Raw genomic sequence first — 17,998 nt, forward strand, 5'->3', positions numbered from 1 at the left:
ACAGAGGCATTAAAGCGCGCATTTCCAGGGGCGTAGCCTCTTGAGCACATGTACACAGACGCCCACCGCCCACAGCAGTCCGCTTGCACGTGCCGCTTTGCCGGCTTTATCGAGCAGTGGCGGGGGGCATCGCACGTGCTACCGGCTAAGCGTTGCGTGCGAGCCTTTAAAGGCCCCTGATTAATGGGGGGGGGGGAGGGGGACCTATTGACATCGCGCAAACTACGACCGCCCCCCCCCGCCACCTCCGCTGCCTCCACGCCCGCTCCCTCGTCCACCTACGATTCATATTTTTTTGCCAGGCTTGCTGTACTCTTGATCACGGCTAATTGACGGTGTGGATGGATTTAGAGCGTGCGGGGAGGTGGAGGACAGATGTTTGGTTCTCCGACACCGCTGCCAGGGTGCCGAACGCTGTGCACCTTGTCCCGGGTCACGAGTTGTTGGGGTAGAATGTTTGGTTTGGTTCGGAGACAATGCTAAAGTTGTTCTCTTTTCGTCATTGTCATCAGCCGTCTCGGTTGATCGACTGCTGGATGAAGGCCTCCCCAAGCCACCGCGGCTGCCACCACCTCTCACGATTCGATGCTGCGATGTGTAACCAGTCGCCTCGCGCCTCTACGCGAGAAAATCTCAGTTTAGTTATATATCCTTTACTTCAAATACTTAGCTGTGAGCAGGGCTAAGATGCATCGTCGTCTTAATCTTACATTCAGAGTGCATTCTAGGCACGGTCGAGTTTTCGGAGAGAGAAAAAAATCCGATGTTGAATTTTTAACGATAACTTTGAATCTATTTTCGGATCATTTACACTACGCAATAATTTAACGTGTCGTCGTGCTTGCGCAAGTTGCATTACCTAATGCCACGTGATTCTTTTTCATGGGAAATGCTTGAAGGAGACATCTCAGCGATACACTCTGCTGCTCTTCACGCAGTTGTCTGGCTTAATCACCTGAATGTGAAATTGTTGTTGATGCTCTGCAGCTACGTCAGCAGCCGTACGAAAAGCACGGAAAACAGCGCAATATTTGTGACATCATGCTTCCCGAGCAATCAGAAACAAAATTTTGGATGAACCGAAATTTCGTATATCTAGGTCTGATTTTGTCAGAATAATCTCATCGTCGTGGAAAACATTCTTAATTCCCGGTGATATCACAGGGTCACGGCTGACACCTACGCACGCATGCGCTCGCGACTGTCACCCCCCCACAGACGGCCTGAGCGACTGCGTGGACCCGGACTGCTGCCTGCAGCACGTGTGCCGAACGGACGGCCTCTGCCAGGGCTCGCCTGACCCCGAGGAGCTGCTGCCGCACAACGTGCAGCCGCCGAGCCAGAGGGCCAACCCGCAGGCCTTCCCGACCTTCTTCCAGAGCACGCATTTCCTGGTCGGCAGGGACCGAGCCCACGTGGTGCCGGGAGATAACCCTTTCAACAGACGGTGAGTAACACCACCTCCATCATCATCGTCTTCATCAGTCGCTTGCCCCTGGCTGGAGCGTAGCAGTCCTCACGAGATGCCGCCAGGTGACCGCGTCCTGAGCGCGCGGCCACACTAAACACAGTCCAAGGCCGTGGTGCTTGACAACGCCCTCCAATTAGCATGGTTTGGCGACATACGGTGCGGTAGAAATCTACGTGCATACCATAGCAGCAAGCGTCCACGTCAATGTGGTCTGCCCCGAGGTCGGCACGAGTCCCGCGGGAGGCCGCTGATAGTGGTGTGTGCAGGCCCTCGTACGATCGGCCACAGCGTCCGCCACCGCATCCTTCACATCTGCGCAAAACGTCCCTCAAATATGTATTCGAATCAGTTTTGTGTCCTTCGAATGTGAGCCGAAGTCTGCCGTTCCGCTTCATGCGAAGTCTTTCCACCAATGTTGAGCGGCGAGTCTACAAGGCTGACTGTTTCGACCCATCCCTATTTGTGTTCGACCGCCAGGCTGTAGCTCAAAAACACTTCTCTCTTTGCTTCCTCCCACACACTGATCCACCTATCTATCGTCTTCTCTCCCGAGTTCTTGTAACATTGCTCAATTCTGAACAAACGTACGTGTGTACGTATGTTTGCTTCTTTGCACCTGGTGTAAACATTGTATTTGTGTAAACATCAACACCGGGGGAGACAGAGGTGGCTGAGCATGTTGTTGTCCAGACCACGCCTCGTGTACCAGGCATGCCTTGAGAATAATAGATGTTTGTCAACAGCACTTGCCCCAGCAGTCTGTTAAGGCTATACGGGGGGGGCGGGGTCTTTGTCTGTGTCTTTGTATACAATATGTACAGGTGTAGCTGTGTGAATACTAATACGCACCTGTGTATAAGCACACCGTAATTATCAAGTAATATACATGTTTACAGATATAAATGTATATTGTAAATCGTGGTATATTATCTACACAATAGATTTATAACATTAGAATTGGGGTTATTTAATTAAATATACAGCTTTTTTTTCCCCCTTAGCGGTCTGCATTATTTGTTCAGAACTGCAATGCAATTACGTGCCCTCAAGGTCAGTTTTAATTGTATTTTTATAAACTTCAATGTGTGCTGTTAATCAGCTGCTTTTCCTTTGTAAAAAAAAATGCCTGCAGCATCGTGTGAATTGTTAATCAATAGTGGCAAGTGTTATGCCAGTCTAAACAAAATGTATTTTATTAACGCCTTAGCGACTGGATTTTTCCAATATCGAGAGGCCGATTGTGTAATCGACTCATCTGGTTTGTCAGTACAGTCTTGAGTAACGTACGACTGCCCGTATGTGAATCGCCTTTGTGAACGTGGCTTGTGCACATCTGAGCAACGTAAACACATAATCCTGCTGTGTCTACATGTTTAGCATCACTACGTGAAACGAGAGAAAAGGCTAGGCCTCTCTCTCTCTCCAACTTCTCCCCCGTTGTGCCGCATGTTGTCGCACATGGTTGTCAACCTGCAAAAAAAACTTACACGGTTAAACAACATTTTTACATACACACATTTAATTGCGTGATATATTTACGTTAAAAAACACGTATGACATTGCGTTCCACACTTTTCATCGCTACCTTTATTCTGAATCAAAGCAAGGGGTTAAATTCTGTCTCGAGCAACGTAACAATCAATCGGTCAGCTTTCCCCGCGGGTATCACGAGGCTTCAAACGTCACCTGACCGCCACGAAATGCGATCTCGCTCCTCGATTATCATTTCACTTTCGGCGTTGTTCGCCGGGTCTCCGGGCTTTCTCACCACACAAGGTCACACGCCACGCACGGCTCGCCAACGGCAGCTCCTGACCCTAAACGTGGACCACGGTGAACGTAAAGTGCCGAGTCAGAATATTTATTTATGCTGGAGAGGAATCTGATGAGCTGCGAAGCTCCTTTTGTCACATATGTCCAGAAGGGGCACGGTGTCAAGAACGTTTTAACAACAAATGCAAAAAGCACGATTGGAGTGCAAAGTATGGGAAAGGTAAACGGATCGCTTTGAAAATATAGACCTGAAACTAAAATTTAGTTGCAGTCAGACCCCCCCAAGGATGCCACATTATAGTGGTTTAGCAGCACACCAGCCTTGTCGTACCGAGGTCGCCGGTTCAATTCTATCTCTCAGTGCGGCCGTTGAAGCAATACTCCTAGGTTTTTTCGGTAAAGTCACGTAGGTAAAAATAAAAATAAATAATAAAAATAATAGAAATAATAATAGAAATAAAATAATAAATGAAGCAATGGTGAAAGCATCTTAACCCCCCCCCCCCATTCTCTGTCCACCCAGCGGTGTGAATGGCTACATCACAGTCAGTCGGTGGCAGGTCACACGTGTGGTGGAGTAACAGCGTGGGGGTACTCCCACCGCTCTCCCAACATGGTCAAGTGTTGTGGAGCTACTCAGATGCCCTCTGGGAGAAGTCCCTGGAGAGCCCCCCCAACCATAGTGGTGGTGCTTCCGCCAGCAGTGGTGTGAGCAAGCGATTCCAGGGCTGTGCATTTACCTACTTAAGCACAGTTCTGATATAAGCAACACATGCCGGCATTGTACTGGTGAGGGGTTGGCGGGGGTGGGAAGGCTCGGGGCAGCGCTGGATACAAACACACCTGGACTTTATGCCAAGGGTTGCCCTAATAGCCGGCTTCTACTCTTGCCTCGCATTTTCCAGAAGGACTTTCTGGGGCAATTTGGCAGCGCCCATGAAAGTAGTGGCTGCTTGGGCCCCCTTTAACCGTGAAAGGCTACTGGGTGATGCAGGCTGTTGTCTCTGACTGTCATGCAAGACGAGAGACGCTAATGCCCAGTTGGTTAGCACGTGAGCACTCAGCATGACAATTTGGGTCTCGGCTGCCAGGAGGAAGGGATGATGGAGGTATTGTGGTCATAGCCCTGGTAACTTTGGACTGTCAGGTTCACTTAGAGTCAGTGCTTTCACTAGGATGCTCTATTTTGAAAGCCAATCTCATGTTCTAGCGTCGTGCGGCTGTCAGGGACCGCCTGCATATGCCGGCCTGCACAGGGGACATTAAAACGGTGACCTTTATACCATAGACAGTAGAGACCTGTTGTTGACATGCCTCTCAAGGGAACGGCATTGAACGCAAGTGTCATGGATAAATTATTATTATGCCTTTTGCATGACAACACACAGTGTGGTACAATGTACTCAACAAATCTGCTGCAATCTGGGAGAGGGTGGATCTGAAATTGTGGCCTTTGTAGAATAGTGACCAATTTCTATTCGCCAGGCCATCAATTTCCCACAAGCATAATTAACACACACAAAACAAGCTCAACATGTCTATCATTAACACAGCCTCTGTGCCATGAAGTAGGGCCATAGCATAACATGTCGCTGATTAGTTATATTTCTTCTTTCTTTTTAAGGCAGCGTTCTTGACGAATTTGTAGAGTTTCCCCACAGTTTTCATGTGGTCTGGTTGTTTAAAAAAAAAAAACATTTGCACGGACACATACCAGATTTAAAACGGTGCACGGCCGGTTTGTGGCCACCTCCACCTTCACAAAACGGAGAATGAAAGATGCGCACCCCCCCCCCCTATCCCCTAGTCGCGAACACGGTCGAAGTGCAATCCGATCGTCACGCAACAGACCACTGCTCATTATCCGGAGGCCACGGATACTGCACATCAAGTGACGCCCGATGCCGACGAATGGATTGCGAGCCTATAAATGTCGCGCAAGTTGCTTTTAAAATACCACGCAAAAGGAGATGATTGGAGAAAGCTGAACCGGAGTTTGTTTGTTTGCTGAGAATCCTGCTTAAAACCCTTCGGGTCCTCTCACCAAATCGCCGTTGGCATCGCACACTCTGCGATTTTTATAAAGTCACGGCAACGGGAAGGCGACGAGCGTAAAAACAGGAGCGCGGCTCACTTAGCATGAAGCAAATTCAAGTGAAACTCTGGCAGGCACGGACGCTCGAGTGAGCGTTACCGGCACTCAGATTAATTCGGCCGCAGCTACGCCACCTCGAGCGCTAATGCCTGGGAATGCAAGCAGTTGAATACGAGTCGAAACGCTAAAGTAACGGCAAATGCAATTACCTTCATTTGTTTTGGCCGTGCTGCATTCTTCCTAAAAGAATCTGCAGATATGGTTAGCCCCGGTGGGGGGGGGGGGGAAGGGGGGATATGCGTGTACATGTAATCATCGGAACATCGATGGCTTCACCTTCGTGAATGCGGGTTAACTGTTGGCGCTTAGTTTGCGCGCGATGATGAATGTTGAACCGCTGCATTATGTTCGTTAGGAGAATGTATTGAAAGTGTTCGTATCTGCTGACTCATCCGGTGGGAGTGATGTGATGAGTGCTGACTTTTACATTATCTCCTGAGGAAAGGTCAAAGAGGACTTTTCTCCAAAGCGTCATTTGTTTTATATTGAATGAGGCCACTGTGAATTGCCATGATAATGTAATGTACTTCACTTCTTGGGGGTATGAATTTTTCAATTTTCATGGAGAATCTCCGAAAATCAATGGAAAGTCTCTCTACGGGCGTACATGTCTGGCTGAAGGCTGCTGGGTCAGTTGACTGGCAGGTAGCCATGCCTTGGCCGGTGAATGCCTCGCTAATGAAAGCCTATGAATGGAAAATTAAACAGAGCAACGTTGTGAAATTGCTGCTAACGTTTAAAGGGGGGAAATTCTACCCATGTTGAACGATTCAAAACGATGGGCTCATCAGCACACATTTGACATCTTGAAGAAACAATATTATTTATTTGAAAGAATTTCGGAATTGCTTGAATCAATATCGAATACACGTGGAGGAAGTGCTGCCTGTGGTGTAGACAGTGGACTTGTAATCCAGAAGTTGCTGGTTCGATTTCCTGGCACAGCAGCAGCAGAAACGAGGGAGCAGGCTTCCGAAATCCCTCCCACCGCTGTTCACCACAGCATGATAAATGGGTACACCATCATTAGTCGATGCACAGTTCAGTGGGGCAAAGTGTGGGTACTTCTACCTCTGGCCAGCGTGGAAGAGTAGGCCAAATACCGTCTAGACTCCAGAGCTCCTATTTGGAGGCCCTTCTCCGAGGAGTGGCATGAGTCTTTTGCACACCATGGCGATTTGCAGTGCTTTCAAGAGAAACCTCGTTCAGTGTTATTCTTAAAGCCATACATTATTCAAATAATTTTTTTTGGCAAAATCTTACTCTCTGAGACGTGTTTTTTTCGTGTATACATAAAATATTTATTAGAAATATAATACAATCATTTTCTGATAGATGTGGCATAGGAAAAAAAATTGTTTTAACCAGATTAATATGTTGCAGTTTGCTACGTGAAATAATTGTTTGTACCACCGGTATTCTTTGGCATATGGACCAGAGCGGTGGTTGGGTGGGTGGCTTGTTGATTGTTATTTTTCCGTCGCACAAGGGACTGCCATGACTGATCTCAAAAGACGCAACGAAAACAGTGGAGGGACCGCTAAGAAAAAGTCAAAAGTGATTCTCCACTCAAATGACAGCATTCAAGGCATTGCTGAGCCAGTAGTGGTGACAAATTTCACATTCCTGCGATGGGAGCAAATATATCCATAGGACAACGACACGTGACTTCCCTTTCATAGCAGTACTTCATTCAACGCCCCCCAACCAGGATTTGAACTCGCATCTAATTCCACCACAGAGCTGCCTGCTTTTGAGTGTCCAGAATAAATATATTGCCTTGTGAAAGTGTAGCCATGCCAAGCGATACATTCTCAACCGGGATGTAGGTCATAAGAAGTCACTGGTTGGCTTTAATGATGCTTTACGATGTTCTGAGAGCTTCACAGAGTGCATCTTAAAACATTTAGTGTAACTTTTCACTGTAGTCTGTGGCATTTTTAGATCAAATTAGTTTTTTTTCCCAAATGTGATTTATATTCGTAATTTAAACCACATTTGATCTTCATGATATGCAATTGTGTAACTCATGCATAAAATAGATTTATGTGTGTATTATATTACAAAGTAGTGTGCCGTGTTAAAATGCAATTATACGTATATATGGGCTTAGGCAGAGATGTATCCGCGTTCAGCCACTGAATGAAGACAATTATCTCTGTTTACAACTAGGCTTGACCTCATTTCAGATCGCATATCTCTTCGAGGGAAACCTCGGAGATATGACGAGATTTCTTGACAAGCCTAAATTATTCACCATGGCATCAAGCACAAGTTTATAGGAGGCTGAAAATACTTATTTTTATTGAACCCAAAGTATAGGCGAAAATAATAGGGAGCTCTGCTTAACATACCTAAGCAGAATGCTGCGAGAATTTCTGTAAAGATTGGAAGGACCATTACATAGATTTATGCCTCCAATACGGTATTTCAAGCATTTTTATCTGTGTGGCCTTGAATTTAGCTTCTCTTTTTCGCGAGGACATTATCGCTGAAATACTGTGTGCGAATGCGTCTCTTCGTCGCCCATGTGTTCCTTGAGCTTTCATTGCACTCAGTCGAGCTGTGATGATGGGCGCAGGGAACTGTTACGTTCGTTTCCTTTGCTCAATGCCGAGGCATTCAGGATCTTTGGGCTCTGTGGAAATTGCAAAATGTAGCCTTCCAGGTTGAACCGTGTCTGCAATTTCTACGTGAGGCTTTTGAGCACGAACACCGCATCAGACGTTGCGTTCATTACGCAGTGGAGGCAGAATTAAGCAGTTCATATGGGGTGCACTTGCCCCAGGAGCATCTGACTTTGCCGTTGAAACCCAGAAGGTCAAAAGCAGTCGAGAGTTTGCTTGATTACGTCTGGAAAGGCTCATTCACATATTTGTATATGTATTGACACAGCGTGGAGTTTTTCTTATATGTATGTGTTTAGCTATTCTTAGAGGGTCTCTCTAGACCTGCGTCTAGTGGAGGCCTTTCCGCTAGCAGTCGTGTGAGCTAGCAATTGAAGGGCCACACCTGTACCCATTGACTGTTTACACTTACAAGTGAAACCACAAGTGACGTGTCATTGGAAACACGAATCTCATTTTGAATGACCTTCGCATTTCGTAACAGCTTAATGTAGTTTTTGTTTGCGAGCACAATTGCGCTCCAACAAGTCGTGCGACTTTTTGACAGCTCCCCCCAACTCCCCGGGCCAAACAAATGCCACATAGAAGGGAGATTACAATGTTCTACAACGTTTTACCAGGATGTACGTAGGCTAATGGTGCAGCCCTGCAATAGCTTGAACACGCTACTGCTTGAGGTCATAGCTGGGGACAGGGAAGGTGCGCCTGTGAAACAGAGCTTTGCAGCTCATCGAATTCCTCCAGTATAAATGAATATTCTGATTCTGCTTGCGCCAGTTAGCGTCTCCACCAGAGGCATCTCCAGAGAGAGAGTCCCTCCTATAGGATGTGTGGGCCTACTCTTCTACGCTGGCCGGACATCGAGGAAGATGTGGCAGTAACCCACAATTTACTCCAGCACATACGACATGCCGAACGGACAAAATGTCGAGTGTATATGGAATGTATATGGCAACGTGAAACTTTACTTTGAAAAAAAAAAAGTGACGTTAAAATGTATTTATTGCATTCCTCTAAAATGTTTAATTCCCTTTGAAAAATTAAGTTCTGTTAATTTGTTTTCAAAAGTAAGGAAATAAAATACACGGGGAGGTAAAGTGGGTTACTGTCAAAACTTCGAATAATTGCTAATTAGCATATCTCATCAAATTAGCATATTACGCAAATTAACTAATTTAAAAAATGTCGACAGAAGAACCGTCGTTGTATTTATGTCATTAAAATAAATTGTAACGATGGGTGATGGTAACTTTTCTTCCAGCAGTGGAAAGAGAATGGCTGATACAGCCTCCCACAAATGTAAATAAACCTGCGACTGTGAAGTAACCGCCGCGTTACGCAACCGCAGACGCCACATTGTGAAGGGGGCGTTTAATTTCAATCGGACGCCTAAAAAAAAGTTTCACCAAAACAAGTTTGTAAGTTAATACGTACACAAACATTTCAATCACGTGAGAGAACATTCCCAAGCCGAGGAGTGTGTTGCAATAACATTAATGTCAAGTTCCGTGGTAGCGGGGATTATTTTCCCCGGGTCCTCCAGTGTTTCCCCGCCACATTTAGAATCAACATGACACATTTAGAGTATTAGGCTGCTATATATTTTAACGCGATGAGCCACTTCGTTGAGCTATCATTTGTGGCCAGGTCGCTTCTGAAAAATAACTAATAACTCGGTGTGCTTTATCTGGTAGTGATTTTCCTGCCATTCCCATACTTAGTACTCCACAATAATTTTCTATATTGTTGTTGTTTGACCCGGCCCTTATTGACATCAGTGAAAAAGAGCTTCACATCTCATCGGATTTCTCCAGGATAAATAAAGATTCTGATTCCAAATCTCCGGTGGCTTCTGAACTGCGAGCGGGATCCTTATTTCTCTGAACGCAGTGAGGAAGGCCGTGCCGCCCACGGTTTCGAAACGATCGAGGGCTGCGCCGATTGTTACCGCATGGAATCCGCGGAGTATGAGGGCCTCGCCGGTGCGGTACAAGCGAACTCACCTGCCGCGCGGTAAGGCGCCGGCATTGTTGACCCTAAAATTAATATAGTCGAACAAATAACAAATAAACACCGAGGAAATGGAGCGATGAAATCGGTTCACGCGCTGGTGCCGCCGGGTGGATTGTTACATCATGGGATCACGAGAGGAGGCTTGGTGAGGCCTTAATTCAGAAGTGGATTAACCATCCCTGATGATTATGAGGATATGAACAGGTGATTACATACTTGAGAGGATCTGATTGTTCGTCATGTACGAGCATTGCCTTAAAGCGCTTTATCAGGGAGGAGGGTTAAAGCAGGCACACACACACGGGCTGCCAATGCCCTTGTGTCCGTGTGTGGGTGGATTTCCCCGATGCCTCTGAAGAGTGAGAGAGAGGATGAGAGTATTGTATTTCTGTTGTTTCAGGAAGAAAATTGAGACCAGACTTAAAACCCCAGCATATAAAATTGCTGAAGGTTTTTTTTACTTTCACTCCACCATTTCGCTTGGGTTGGTAATAAAAATGGCGAACTCTTTGCAAAGATAAAAGTCTATCGACAACTTTTAAGTGCATATTTAGTGGGACGTTTTCAACTAAGAGTTAGTGTTTAGAACCCCCAACAAAAGCTTGGCTTTCACAGCCCCGATACGATCAAAGAACCAACAGAAAAGCACTACCCCACGGGTGAAAGTCTCGTCTTGATGCATTATATACGAGTGAGACACGTGTGTGTTGCTGGCTGGACATTCGTGTTTGAAATATCGCTCCTTTCACTTGCGACGACAATATTTTAGCCACTTTTTAAAAACGTAATTGCCATACGTCTCACACACACACACACCGCGACGCGTCAACGTGCGGATGCCGGATTTCAAAATGAAGGTTTATACAGGGCCACGGTCACAGATCAAATAAAACCCTCATAGCCTGACTGCGCCATGAGCCATTACCAAGACTCGCGCCGCACACGCTCACGAGCGGCGTTCCGAGTGGACGCCTCCATGGAGCTGCAGCAGCGGGCATCACACCCCCCCCCTCTGCCTTTTATTGCCGCATCTTTGCTCGGAGAGCTTCACCCCGGCCACCTTGCTTGAGGTTTGTCATTTTTGTTTATCATACCCTGACCACACAGCTGCCGGCAAAAGTCAAAAGTATCCCTAACGAGCGGCGCGTGCCTTTGTCACCTCAGCCCCGTCTCCCTTCGTCCCTCTCTCTCTCTCTGTCCACTGGCACTGCGATTCAACGTGGCAATGCAATCCCGTATGTCGCCACACACCGCCTCCGAAATCCTTCCGCTTAATCTTTGACTGATTGGGACGCGCGCTTGAGGAAATGTTACACTGGACCCATGGCAGAATGCCGAGGTGTGATTCGGATCCTCTGGCTCTGCCTTCTGTTAACTCGAGTCTCCTTATTCAACCCTGGCGGGGCCACTGGAAGAGCCGTATCGGTCATCTGTCATCGTGAGCGCTCCCCGCCACAGTTGTGCTCGAATGTGATTTTAGTCTAAATGTCATGGAACGCTGGATTTTTATCATTCGGTGCCTGCATTGTGCACATTTTTCTTGGGCACGTGTAAGTTGCTTGAAGAAATTAGTCATGGCTAGCACTTGATTTGTGAGGAACAGAGCCAGCGTCTGCTTGGTTTGATTTATTTAGATCTACGATTTATATTTGTGTCTGTATAGATGTTAAATGTATAAACAGATAAGGTCAAAGTGCCTTCTCCCCACAGAACTAAAAACATGAGGGTTTTTTTAGCTGTCTGCAATTCCAGAACAGATGGCTTTTTTTGTCGTAATAAAATAACTAATTTCTATATTAGTTGAAACAAACTAAAGTCTCACTAAGCATATACCTTACACAAATGGCTTTTGGCAGCAAAGAATAAAAAAAGTAACATACCAACTCTGAGAAACGCTGGTCACATTTTTAAGTTGGAAACAGATGAGAACTTCGCTGAGAGTAAAAAAGAAAACTTTTTTCGCGAGAAAGCGGCAGAAGGTTTATTTTTCCTGCGAGAAATATACGACCTGCGGGGAGAAAAGGGGTAAAACAAAGTTAATGAAAATATGAATAATTATGGAAGTTATGCGTGGGGTTAAAAAACGGTGTTGGCTCAGGTGCCAAGGTTTCCTTATTTCAACCGAATACAGAGTACAGATGGAAATAAAAAAGAAGTAATTGGATTACGAGACAAGGAATTTGTTTCGCATATATATACACATCTTAAAATTAATTTGGTTTCAAGTAACTCGCCGGGTGTTTCACCTCACATCTGAGTGCAATTGCCGGGGCAGTTGAAGCGAGCGATGCCTTCGTAGCACGGAGCAGCAGCTGCTCGGCCGTTCAAGCTGAAGTTTTATGCTTTGGCCAACTCAACCCAGCTGTGTTGAGCTAGTGCCAGAGGACTGTCTCAAAGTCCACGTCAATTAAGAAGCAGCGCAGTGGATAACTTTGTCACGGAGCGTAATTGTTCGTTACACAAAGGCCCCCCCCCCGCTTTCTCTTGGGAGGAGTGTGATTTATAGCAGGTCGGTGAAGTTAGACGTGACACGGGCAGCACGATTGCTTACACCCCGCGGAGCGTCTCGGGATCTTTAACATCCACAAGTGGGTGGCCGGGCAGGCTTATTGCCTTTCCCGACGGGCGACGGTATTTTTATCAAACAACGGGGGACGAGAAGACGTGAGCATTTGCTTCTTGTTTTATTTCGGCTCGTGAAATCTGCCACCGTATTTCTTTGCATTTGTTTTGTTTAACGAGCTCGCGCCACGTCTACGGATATATAACATGCGTGCACATTTTGAAGGGTGTGGTAATCGGTTGGGGACAGCAGCCGTGAACAAGCTCCGGCCACACCACCCAAGCTGCCTCTCCTTGTCCCCTGTGCCGGCCCTAATTGGCTGCTCTTGTTGTCCCCAGGACGGCGTGTGTGGTCCGAGGTCAGGTGCAGACGCTGGACGGGACCCCACTGGTCGGAGTGAACGTATCCTTCCCCCACTACCCGAACTACGGGTACACCGTGACGCGGCAAGATGGAGCGTACGTACCGCCGCTTCAGTGTCGTGCATCGAGCACTCCTTTTGATTTCCTCTCGTGCTCCGTCTTGGGTTTTTTTTTTACCATCTCGTGTGCATTATTTGCGATGTTGTTTTTTTCTCATATGTACAGTTTCATCTGCCCCACATCGCCCACGGTGTAACATTTGTGTGCAATTTGCACAGCGTTTCCATTCAATTTCATCCAAGTATTGTGGCTGCAAGAATATATGTTAATCAAAGAATCGATGCGTTGTTACATGCCAATTGAACGCACCAAGCATACGCACACATTTTGGGCCTGTGCCCATGGTTTCAATAAGTAAATAATTTCAACAGTCCGTGGGTTTCCACAACGGAGACATCGGCCCACGGCTTTGACAATTGAGAATTCCGTATTAATTTAAGTGTGGGGGGGAGGGTGGGGGGGGCACTTTGGTATCGGAGCGATGCAGCAAGGCGCGTAAGGGAATGTAAGCAATGCCGAGAGGAGGCGACGGCACGCGCACGTTTGATGTCACGTGCCCCCCCCCACCCTCCCCCCGCAGCTTCGACCTCATGGCGAGCGGAGGACGCTCGGTGACGCTGCAATTCGAGCGGGCGCCGTTCACCGCGCAGCTGCGCACCGTGTGGTTGCCGTGGAACCGGTTCATCGTCGTGGACACGGTGGTGATGCGCCGCGAGGAGAACGACATCCCGAGCTGCGACGTCAGCGGCTTCGTGCGGCCCAACCCATCCGTGCTGCCCTCGCCCCTGACCTCCGTGCCGGGCAGCTGCGGCCCGCTCAATCCCATCATACCCGAGATCCAGGTACAGGCCAATCTCATCCGCCGCCGACCCGTTGAACTCCGTTCGTGGGATCTTCTCCTTTTCGCGTCCGTCCACCGAAGTCGAAAGTCCTTCCAGTGAATCGGAATCTTTATTTAGACCGGAGGAATCGGCGAGTGGCGAGAGCATCGCAGCGCTCGCAAGGTCGCCTGCTGCGACATCTCGCACAGTGCCGGGGCCTTCCGCGAGCAGCGGGCAGACCAAGAGGTGTTGCGCCACCTGCTTCTCACTGCACTAGTCGCAGCAGCAGCAGCAGCAGCGGCCACTCTCTAGTTTTGTGGATCACTGCCACGCGGCCAGGTTGGATCTACACCTGCCGACTAGGGTGTGAATTCCCACACAGTGTGCACCCCCGCAATTGTGTACCTGCTGTGGTTGTAGCTTTTGCATGCCCGACTTTCCAATCCAGAGGTCACCGGTTCGGTTCCATCTACCCGGCGCGACATTTGAACCAAGATTCCGCCCCACCGCCTCTGTCCACCCAGCAGTACGAAGGGGTACACCACGGTTAGTCTTTGGGCAGGTCACGTGTAGTGGGGGTGACGTGTGGGTAGTTCCACCTCTTCCAAGACATCTGGCCAGTGTGGAAGAGTAGGCCAAGCTATCCTTTCAAGGGCCTCTGTAGAGTTCCCTGTTACAGAGGCCATTCTGCCAGCAGTGGCCGTGTATGTGTGTCCGTTGAATTTCTTTGGCACCGTACGTAGCCAACCGTGCTAATCCTGAGGTTACGTGAGTGCACAAACGCAGAGCTGCACCTTTACCTCTGGCTTGAGCACTCGTCTTCATCATCATTATCAGTCATGAGCTGTTCACTGCTAGACCAAGGCCTCTCCGTGCCATTGCCAACATCCATCATCGTCCTCTGCTGCTACAATCCACATCCCATCCAGAGCTGCTGGAGTTTAGGAATTTCAGTCACGGGAAGGTTTTTTTTAACCATACTTCACCATGGTGGTGAGCACAGGTTAGTATATTATGACATGCTTTTTTCTGAGTACCCTGGTATGGGGGAGACTCCCACTCGGTCTACTTCAAGGTTTCCCGCTAAGTGAAGCTGGTGCCCCATGGATAAAGGATGTGAGCACGAGTTATCAAATATTTTTTCACGTAAAAATTCTGAGAGTTGGCCGATGCACAAATAAAACATATTTAACTCACCATATTAAGAGGCCGCTGTTTACAAAAATTAACTTTAATGTTTCTTAAAATATAGAGAGAGAGGGGAAAAAATGCGTATTTTTTTTGGTCTTGAAGAACTCACAGAAAATAGTAATAGCTTTCGGACAGTTAGTAACACATTTGGCTGGACTCAAAGAGTGAGTGAGTGTGTGTGTGACATGTCCACGTGCATTATCAAGTCGTGGGATCTGCAGATGTGGAGTTCTGTGTTTGTTTGGTGGTGGGTTGCAATTTAAATGATTTGTGGACCTCCGCTGAGCTCTTTAAAACACCATCTGGGCCTGCGTTTGGCATTTAACACCGTCTGTCTTTCATAACCCCATAGTGTGCAGCCTTCCAAGATTCCCTAACACAAAACACAGCTGTGCAAAAGTTCCTGTAAATTATTGGCACTTTCCTTTTTTTTTATTACCAAACTTTCATTCCCATTTCTCCATTCTGCCTACTTAGTATACCTGGCTAAATCCACGCTTTTTCTCAGATATGCATGTACAGCGGTTTGTCAATCCGCTGCTGGAAGGAGGTATCCGCATGCCGTGCGTATTGTCGGGCATGTATGACCGTACTTAACCACGCTGGTGGGCGCCGGTTGGTGAAGGTGGGGAGCGCAGGACATGGGAGTTAAGAAGTACAGTACAACAATCGATTTTTCTCCACTATATCACCTGTTTTGCATGGTTGCCACCTATCAAGGCATTATCCAAGCTTAACCTGTGTTTATGTATTCATCTATTTATATATTTCCTAATCTGTTTTTGCGTATGCAATTTGTCTTATTTGTGCAATTGCGTACAATTTAGTAATTACGTTCAACGGGCAACAGTGGCTATCAGTCTTGAGCTGGCCCGTCTCCTCGGGTAACCAGGGGGGGATCAAAACACATTGAGACTCGGATATTAAGTGCGGATTTGCATCTGTTTACTTTTTCTCAATGCAGTAATCCTTGGCAGCCCAGGCACTCGTTACACAATTGGACACGGGAGAGATAAGGCATCTAAATCGGCTTAAAACGAGACCGGCTTCGGCAGCGTATTTCAGCTATCCCATTATCAAAACTTTCCGACTGCCATTTGCACGGCGATGGCGCCTAACAGCCTCCGCGATTAACGAGGCCTTGCCACGCCGGCACCCCCCCCCCTCTCCGACGCACACGAGAACCTCACAAATGGACCGTGCTAACGTCCGCCGAACAGATCGCCCTCGCGCGCCAACCCCCCGATCAGGGAGGACGTGCGTTGATCCTGCTCGGCCAGCGCTGCGTCACGGGCACAGGCACCAAGCTAACCGTTACTTAATTTTTAAGAACCCCTGCGGGACCCGTCTCGGGTTGTGTGTGAGTGTGTGTGCGCGCATGCTGCATGCTTATGTGTGTGTGTATATGAGCTGTGGGGAGCGGTAGTGTTGCGGTTAGCGCGCTGCGCGACGAACCCAGCTACCCGATTTTGATTTCCGTTCGCAGTCAACACCAGTGATGATTATCTGAACCTGTCCTGGGCCTCCCCTAGGTCGACTCAGCCTCAAATGAATTCCTCGTCATGTGTGGAAACATCGCCACTAGGGAGAAAAAAGGTGGCCGGGCGTGGTGCTGGCCAGCCACCCCCTCGTGCGCTGTGCCGGCCTTCATAGGTGCTCGCGAACAGCACTTGCCCCGACGGTCTGTCAAGAGGCTACAACGGGGGATCTTTGCTGTCTCCCCATTCCAGGCGGTGCAGGAGAGCATCCTGCTGCCCGGCTCGGAGCTGCACCTGCGCTACGTGAGCAGCCGCGCTCCCGGGTACCACTCGCGTCTGTCGGTCAGCCTCACGCCGGCCAGCGTGCCCTTCAACCTGCTCAAGGTCCACCTGTCGGTGGCCGTGGAGGGGCGCTTCTTCCGCACCTGGTTCCCGTCGGCGCCGAACCTGCGGCACACGTTCATCTGGGACAAGAGCAACGCCTACGGGCAGCCCGTCTACGGCATCGCCGAAGCTGTAGGTGAACGGTCGGACGCGCGAGGACGGAACGCAAAGGCGCCTCGTCACACCGCGCTCTCCGTTTCGGTCATGCCGCTCTGTGATTAATGACCGCGTGTGCCTGCCGTTAGGCGCTAATGCACAGCGTAGAACGATTAAACATCACGGGAATGTGCTAGAGAAAACGTCTCCTAGTTTTAAAAGAAAAAAAAAACCCCGACGCAGTTAGGTTGTAAATAACGTTGGCACTTTTTTTTTATTAATCTTCACTTTTTATTGATAGCACTTTTGCTGCTGTTTCGCACTTACATAGAATGATTACGATGTGAATGTATAAGCCGTTGTCATTCAAATGCGGGGGAATAAAGTCTGTGTCAGCCACGGGGGTTGTTAGACCATACTTCACCGTGCCGGTCAGTGCGGGTTGGAGTAGAGGAAGGGAGGCTAGGGGCTCAGACATCGCTCACCACTGATGTCAGCCTTGGCCAGAGATTGAATCCGGGTGCCTTAGCTAGGAAGTGGGCACGAACCGCACCGTGTCACTGCTCCCTGACTGTGCACTGCTTATACATGAATACATAACGGTCGTCGTCGCAATGTACATCAGCATTTTCTGACGTCCACGCAGTGAATTGCACCCATCGTGCCACTTTCCGGCAATGCGTTTGAAATGCATTCGGCATCCCGCCACCCATGTGTGTGTGCGTTCGTGTGTGTGTGTGTGTGCGCGTGTGTGTACGTGTGTGTGTGCATGTGTGTGTGTGCATATGTAAAGGAGAGACGACACAAGATTGCAGGGGTTTTGTCTTTTAATCCTTTTCTCCCATCCACACCTGTCCCCCGCCGTCCCAATCTCGTTCCCGCCAAAGGCCCCCTCTTCCCGCCCGTTCTCCCATTATATCTACTCGATCACCCCTCCCACTAACCCTCCTATTGGTGGGAATCCTTCCCCTGACACCCCTACACATACGCGTGTGTGTGCGCGT

General features: G+C 48.3%; 1 protein-coding gene across 4 annotated transcripts in view; it reads left to right on the forward strand.

The window, feature by feature from the left end:
- LOC144732291 (teneurin-3-like) overlaps positions 1–17,998 on the forward strand; it is a 417,468-nt gene that overhangs the window by 362,338 nt on the left and 37,132 nt on the right. For all 4 annotated transcript variants that reach the window (XM_078613736.1, XM_078613738.1, XM_078613737.1 and 1 more), the window contains 4 exons: positions 1,219–1,447; positions 12,941–13,060; positions 13,605–13,866; positions 16,767–17,030. In XM_078613736.1, the coding sequence (XP_078469862.1) occupies positions 1,219–1,447; positions 12,941–13,060; positions 13,605–13,866; positions 16,767–17,030 (875 nt within the window). The remainder of the gene's footprint in view (positions 1–1,218; positions 1,448–12,940; positions 13,061–13,604; positions 13,867–16,766; positions 17,031–17,998) is intronic.

The sequence above is a fragment of the Lampetra planeri genome, chromosome 42 (assembly GCF_965212315.1).
Source record: "Lampetra planeri chromosome 42, kcLamPlan1.2.h2, whole genome shotgun sequence".
NCBI classification, from domain to species: Eukaryota; Metazoa; Chordata; class Hyperoartia; order Petromyzontiformes; family Petromyzontidae; genus Lampetra; species Lampetra planeri.